This window comes from Scomber scombrus, chromosome 19 (genome assembly GCF_963691925.1).
Source record: "Scomber scombrus chromosome 19, fScoSco1.1, whole genome shotgun sequence".
Classification (NCBI taxonomy): Eukaryota; Metazoa; Chordata; class Actinopteri; order Scombriformes; family Scombridae; genus Scomber; species Scomber scombrus.
In genome coordinates, this window is record NC_084988.1 from 3,498,828 (window position 1) to 3,506,565 (window position 7,738).

The 7,738-nt window shown below is 40.6% G+C and overlaps 1 protein-coding gene across 1 annotated transcript; it reads left to right on the forward strand.

The window, feature by feature from the left end:
- The first annotated feature begins 857 nt into the window (after nucleotides 1-857).
- Nucleotides 858-7,487, forward strand: asmt2 (acetylserotonin O-methyltransferase 2). The gene is made up of 9 exons (XM_062440580.1): nucleotides 858-962; nucleotides 1,057-1,139; nucleotides 1,980-2,154; nucleotides 2,808-2,937; nucleotides 3,123-3,191; nucleotides 3,275-3,393; nucleotides 4,292-4,429; nucleotides 5,133-5,255; nucleotides 7,276-7,487. The coding sequence occupies exons 2-9, from the start codon at nucleotides 1,059-1,061 to the stop codon at nucleotides 7,485-7,487; spliced, it is 1,047 nt and encodes a 348-aa protein (XP_062296564.1). The 5' UTR covers nucleotides 858-962; nucleotides 1,057-1,058.
- The last annotated feature ends 251 nt before the right edge of the window (nucleotides 7,488-7,738 follow it).

Sequence of the window (7,738 nt, forward strand, 5' to 3'; positions counted from 1 at the left end):
TGCAGAGCTGTCAACTGATCACCACCTGGTGGTGAGTTGGATCAAGTGAGGTGGGGGGGGCGAGCTGCTGGAGAGACCTGGGAAACCCAAACGAGTAGTAAGACGGAACTAGGAACGTCTGGTGGATAAGGACTCCTTGTTTTGTATTTGTGCTTTTTTGCAGTTTTACAAAAAAACACAACAACCTGCATGTTCCTTGGAGGATGAAAATTGAGAGAAATATATGTGTTAATCCATCTGTAATAATAATAATAATGATTACCAGTAATATAGAAGAATAGCTAGAACAGTCTTATAAATTAAGAAAATGACATCATTGTAATGCAGCATTTAAAACCAGGAAAACACTTAAACGATATCACAATATCCAAAATCTAATAAGATATAGTCTCATATCATGATATTGATATAATATCGATTTATTGCTCAGCCCTATTAAGGATTTATTGCAGTTATTTTAAGAAATGTGGTGGGTAGACCTGCTTTAAAGTAACTACTGAGTCACTAACAGACATTATTGAGCTACATTTATGTTTAAAATGTAAAAGACTTCATTTTTGTGTTTTAAGGGGCCAAAAAATAAACCACCCAGTCATCCACAGCGGCTCCACAGCGCCCCCATGCTTTTCAGGCGGATCCCGGTACTGCACCATCACGCTGGACGATGTGTGTTGGGAGTCAAACTCGTCGCTGTCGTCGCTTATCGGCCATCACCGCTGCGCCGAGCGGAAGCTGCTGCTGCACCCCTCTTATCTCTTAAAGATCCGCAGTTTGTGTCCTTTTATCGGCTGATGACCCATCGACCATTTCATACCGACTCCCTCCGGACTGCAGCTCAACAAGCAACCCGGCGACATCTTGGCTACTTCTGCAAAAAAAAAACCGGAAAAACTCCCCCTGAATCTACATCCATAAAATTTCCTTACAGTCTCATCCATCCAGGCGACAGCAGCGGGTGAGTGGTAGGTCAGAGACAGCTCAATGTCTGCAGAAATCTCGCAGTTGCATGGATTCCTGCAGTTTGATGCAGCTCTGTTGTGATTTTTTTGTGCAGAGTGATGGCAGAGCATCTGTCCCAGAGTGAGCTCGACTATCCCTTCAAACTTCTGGAGTATTTCAACGGGTTCAGGGTGTCAAAGGTGACAATTTAAGTTTAATTAGTGCATATTTTAGATAGAGACCGAGGCATCAGTCTGCAGCTGTGATTCATTTCATTATTGATTAATCTGGTGTTTGGCTGCAACTACTTGTTAATCATCACTGTTTAGATCCAGAAAATGTCAACAAAAAAAATATATAAATTGCTTATTTTGTCTGTCCAACAGTCCAAAACCTAATGATATTTAAACTTATATAATAGAAGATGAGGAAAAGCATAAAATATTCACATTTGAAAAGCTGGAACTAGTAAATTTCTTGCATTTTAGCCTCATAAATGACTATAAATGATTAATAAAATATCACAATAGGGGCAAATTAATTGAGCTGGACTCCACATTCAAATTTCTGGAGTATTTTGATGGCTTCAAGGTGTCAGAGGTGACAATTTAAGTTTAATTAGTGCATATTTTAAATAGAGAGGCATCAGTCTGCAGCTGTGATTCATTTAGTTATTGATTCGTCTGATGTTTGGCTGCTACTACTTGTTAATCGTCACTGCCTCATATTGCCTGTTTTGTCTGACCAACAGTCCAAAACCTAATAATATTCAATTTAAGATAACAGAGGATGAAGAAATTGACTAGACTGATTATTTCAGCTCTTATCTGGCTAATAAATGATTTGTGAAACATTTTCCTGAGGTTGCATCTTCAACAAAACATGCAAAATATTAAATTTACAATCAATATGAAACAGAAAAAAGCAGCAGATGCATCAGAATAACGTCGCTATTTTTTGCTTTAAACTTGGCTTAAACGATAATGTCAACGATTATTTCAGTCAGAGGTGTTGATGTGGAAGCGTTTCCGTCCCTCCAGGTGATATTTTCGGCCTGTGAACTCGGAGTGTTCGACCTCCTGCTGAAGTCTCAGGAGCCGCTGAGTGCTCAACATGTGGCTCGGGAGCTGAGCACCAGCGTGGACGGCATGGAGAGTCTGCTGGACGCCCTGGTGGGTATCGAGATCCTGGAGGTGGAGACTACAGATGGGACAGGTGAGGAGGAGGAGGAGGAGGAGGAGGAGGAGGAGGAGGAGGAGGAGGAGGAGATATCCAGCAGATATACACTATTTACAGTATTTACTACAGAAGCTGTGCAGCAGTGGTGGAAGAAGTATTGAGACATTTTACTTGAGTAAGAGTAGCAGCATCACAGTATAGAAATACTCTTATACAAGTCTTACCATAAACATAATACAGGACTCATCTCATCCTGCCAATCACCTCTTCACTTTGCTGCCTTCTGGGAGGCATTACAGGTCGATGAAGACTTCCAGACTAATGAAAAGTTTTTATCCGAGTGCCATTGAGGAACTTAACTCTTATCAAAATAACACTTTGAAATAGTCATGATCTGCACAATAATCAATAATCTCCTGCTGGAATGTGCAATACAATATAACGTGCAATGTATTTATTTATTATTATTGATTAATCTATTTATTCTACATTGAGTCATGGTGTTCTTTTTATCTTTTAAATGCCAATGGAAGGAGAAGCACTGAAATTTCGTTGTACAGCCGCTGTTCAGTGACAATAAGCATCAAAGATTAAGGTCACACTCCCCGAAGGTCCATCTAGTAGCTGTTCTGCATCTTTTATTTGATTTATATTAAGTCGTTAAGTCTGAATATATTTCGTTATAACAGCTTTTTACAGCAGCACTGATGTGGCGAATCTTTACCTGGCCAAAGGCAGCGGCAAGTCTCTTCACGACATGATCGTCTACTATTCACAGACCATCTACCCGCTGTGGAACAACATGGCCGACGCCGTCAGGTCAGCGGGCTCAAAGGGGGAAACGTTAGAAAACTGAACTGAATAAAGTGGAGACATTTTCTAGTGTTGCAGGAAAAGCTTTGTGAGCAGAAATGTTTGCAGAGCTAAAATAAACTCAGCAGAAGTTAAAAACAAACATTACATTTGAATTAACATCATTTATTTTTGCACTTTCCTCCACGCAGGGACGGGAAGAATCAGAATGAGAAGACTTTCGGCCTCCCGTCAGAGGAAATCTTCCAAGCTATTTACAGGTTGGTGCTGATTGTTTCTACAGATGCTTCATTTTATAATCTCAATAAATTTTTTTGAGACTCTATGTTTGATCCTGAACTAGATCGGAGGGGGAGATGCTGAAATTTATGGGTCTGATGAACTCCTCTTGGGTTCTGGACGGACATGACATCGTGACGGCGTTCAACCTCTCCTGCTTTCAGACCATCGTAGATCTCGGAGGTACGAGGCTGGAAAAGTGCTGACAGCGACACTCTAGAGCAGGATTAGGTTAGGGGGGTCAAACATGCGGCCCGTGGGCCAGAACCGGCCCGCTGAGGGGTCCAATCCGACCCACTTTCCTTCTTCCTCTTTTCCTTCCTTCCATCTGTCCTTTCTACCTTTCTTCTATCTTTCCTTCCTTCCTTCCTTTCTACCTTCTACCTTTATTCAATCCTTCATATCTGATACACTCTACAAAAGAAAGGAGATAAACCAAAAAAACAAAAATCGAGATGTCGCAATAAGACAAGACAACCACATTAGCGATGATCACACCAGAAACTAACAATAAAACAACAAAACAGCAGTAGAAACATTCAACAGGAAAAAAATCAACAAAAACAATCAAATGAAATAAATATCCAAAAGCATGTATGTGTAAAACAATAGAATAAATACCAAGATAGAAGATAGAAAACAAACCAATAAGTACAAATATTTAAATACAAAAGCACAAACACAGACACAGTCCCTTGCAAATGCTGGTGACCCCGTTTTATTATGACTCAAACACCCTGAGAATTGAACTTGTCCTCATGTGATTTGTCACTGTTACTCAAACAGGCACATTTCATATGAATCAATAGTTAGAAGACAGAAAATTTAATTAATTGTACTATTTTTTAAAAGAAAGAATTGATCCCAGCTTCCTAAATGTAAATATTTTATAGTTTTTACACTGTTTTGTGGTAATAAACTGATCATACTTTAGATTATTAGTCAGATTAAACATTTCGTTGACATTTTACGGACCACACAAATAATCGATAATCAATATTAGCCTCAAACTTTTCTCTCATTTGCTCAGTTTTCCTCTCGGTGTCCCCTAGTGATACTTTCCTGTCTGAATATTTCCCAGGGTGCACCGGTGCTCTGGCCCGTGAGGTGGCAAAGGCGTACCCGTCCTCCTCCGTCACGGTGTTCGACCTCCCGAAGATCGTAGAAACAGCTCAGAAACATTTCTGTCAGGAGAACGATGCCGTTTCATTTCAATCCGGTGAGTTGACAGAAAAAACTAACTGTGTATATTTTTGTTTTACCCTTTAACTACTGTTCATATTTAGACTCATAATTAATCTCAACACCAATTCACACTCATAAATCCCTCCATCAGTCATTAATAAATGTTTGATTAATCCTTAATGAAGCAGTTAGAGAGCAAGCAGAGTTTATTCTATTTATTTAAAGAAAAAAACAACACTTTTATGGGTTTTCTTATATTATTTTGTACATTTGCAGATACAAAAATGTGTATCAGCTGCACAAAAATGTTTGAAAATTAAGCTTTTTTCCCCATTTTTTATATGCAGTGGGTCACATTAGGAAAAGTGCAGTTAAAGGAAATGTGTATATGGTGTTTTTAATTTTCTCAAATGTAAAAATGGGTCAAAGAACAGGATGTAAGGGTTAAAAAGAAGAAAACACTCTGTTGTACATTACTGGAAAATCTTGAACATGTATGGTGATATATGAACAGTGATATAACCTCTTACATGTTATCTCTTTCTATAGTGTACATGGTCCCTGATATAAATACATTTAAAATAAAATAAAAAATACATTAAAAAAATTACTGTTTGACTTATAATTGTCTCAATCTGAATGAATTTTAAGTTTTGAAGATGAAAACAAAACAAGATATAACTAAAACAAAGCACAAAGCCAGATTAAATACTCTCTGTTGTGTTGCCTGTATGCAGGAGATTTCTTCGAAGGTGAAATTCCTCCTGCTGATCTTTACGTTCTGGCCAGAATCATCCACGACTGGCCTGAAGAGAAGAGCCTGAAGCTGCTGAAGAGGATCTACGACGTCTGCAAACCAGGTGTGTGTGTGTGTGTGTGTGTGTGTATGTGTGTGTGTGTGTGTGTGTGTCTAACTTTACACCTCACCTGCATCATTTTCATCCAGTCATCCAGTTTATGTTGCATGCACAGAAAATGCAAATCTGCAACTTTGCAAATAATTTAATTAGTAGTTAATTGAAATCAGCATCTAAGGGAGTCGTTGCTCAGCAGAAGTCACAAAGGGAATCAGCTAAAGTTTGAATCTCAGCCAAAGAGACATTCAAAACTGATTTTACATTTTTAAGTAGATAATTACTGTTTGGTTTTAATCTGAAAGCTTCGGAAACAAGCTGCGATCATATTCAAAGAGTCTTTATCCTGCAGACACAACAACTATTTCCTCCGTACACTGAAGTTAAACGATGAACTTTTGATCCAGACAAAGATGGCATGTGTAACAGGAAGCGGCTGTCATTACCGGTTGCAATTATTGCTTAGGTCGAAGAGTTTGTTCATCTTTGAAATCGCCGGACACTCGAGGAGATGAGTAACTGTAACCTGAAGCAGCAGCAGCAGAATTAAATAATAATTTAGCTTCATTTAAGTGATTTCTAAAACGATGAGCTTTGCGTTTACCGCTTAAATATTTGAGGTTTATGATATAAACACTGAGATAGATACATAACAAGGAATAAGTGTTACGTATTTCATATAAAGTTACATTGAAAAAGGCTCTAGTATAATCTATAAATGTGGTGGAGGAGATACAAATTGTGAGTCTCAATTTCTCAAGTTTGAGATCAATTTTATTTGTGATTATTTTGCCCGTTATTGCATTTTTACATCATATTTTCATTTTTATTGACAAACATATTAAAATGATTATGTTGTGATTTTAGTTATGGGGATCTGTATCAAAATAAATGTGTTTCCTTAACTCTGTAGAACCACAATATTTACTTTAAAATGTTATATTTACTTTAACAACAATTTTGCCTCCTGAGGTTCAATCATTTCAGCAGATTTCAGTAAAATTTAGACTATTTGTTCAACCTTTCCTTCTTAACCTTTGTGCCGTCCTCCCAGGTCTGTCCTTCCTCCTTCCTTCCTTCCTTCCTTCCTTCCTTCCTTCCCCCCTCCTTCCTTCCTTCCTTCCTTCCTTCCTTCCTTCCTTCCTTCCTTCCTTCCTTCCTTCCTTCCTTCCTTCCTCCTTCCTTCCTTCCCTCCCTCCTTCCTTCCTCCCTTCCTTCCTTCTTTCCTTCCCTCCTTCCTTCCCTCCCTCCTTCCTTCCCTCCCTCCCTCCCTTCCTTCCTCCCTCCTTTTCTTCCTTCCTTCCTTCCTTCCTTCCTTCCTTCCTTCCTTCCTTCCTTCCTTCCTTCCTTCCTTCCTTCCTTCCTTCCTCCCTTCCTCCTTCCTTCCTTCCCTCCCTCCTTCCTTCCTCCCTTCCTTCCTTCTTTCCTTCCCTCCTTCCTTCCCTCCCTCCTTCCTTCCCTCCCTCCCTCCCTTCCTTCCTCCCTCCTTTTCTTCCTTCCTTCCTTCCCTCCTTCCTTCCTTTCCTTCCTTCCTTCCTTCCTTCCTTCCTTCCTTCCTTCCTTCCTTCCTTCCTTCCTGCCTTCCATCCTTCCTCCCTTTCTTCCCTCCTTTTCTTCCTTCCTTCCCTCCCTCCTTTTCTTCCTTCCTTCCCTCCCTCCCTCCCTCCTTCCTTCCTTCCTTCCCTCCTTCCTTCCCTTCCTTCCTTCCTTCCTTCCTGCCTTCCATCCTTCCTCCCTTTCTTCTTTCCTTTCCACCCTTCCTTCCTTCCTTCTTCCCTCCTTTTCTTCCTTCCTTCCCTCCCTCCCTCCCTCCTTCCTTCCTTCCTTCCTTCCTTCCTTCCTTCCTTCCTTCCTTCCTTCCTTCCATCCTTCCATCTTTCCTTCCTTCCTTCCTTCCTTCTTTCCTTCTTTCCAATACTCGTCTGTCTCTCATCAGATAAATACATAACTTCCTTTCACACTCTCACTTGTTCTTCTCTCTCTCTCTCTCTCTCTCTCTCTCTCTCTCTCTCTCTCTCTCTCTCAGGCGGCGGCGTCCTGCTGGTGGAGGCCTTGCTGTTTGAGAACCGGCGTGGACCCGTCATGGCTCAGCTCTTCTCCCTCAACATGCTGGTGCAGACGGAGGGCAAGGAGCGCCCGCCGTCCGACTACACACACATGCTGGAAAAGACCGGCTTCAGCAACGTGCAGGTCTGCCGGACCGGCAAGTCGTACGACGCGATCCTGGCCATCAGATGAGCTCCGACCGAGACCGGAGACGATCGGCTTTTCCCTTTAAAAAAAAAAGTCTGGAATTTAACTCGGAGCATTTCGAGGCCTGGAAAAGATTAGTGGTGGGCTTAAAAATTTTAAAAAAAGCTGTGGAAAAACAAACTGATGTTCATGTTGTGGTTAATCCCAGTGATTCAGATAATGTGATAACAGTTCAAACGTGTTTTTAAGGATCGTTATAGGGACGTTTTTACTGGCTCATATGTGACCGATTTCTT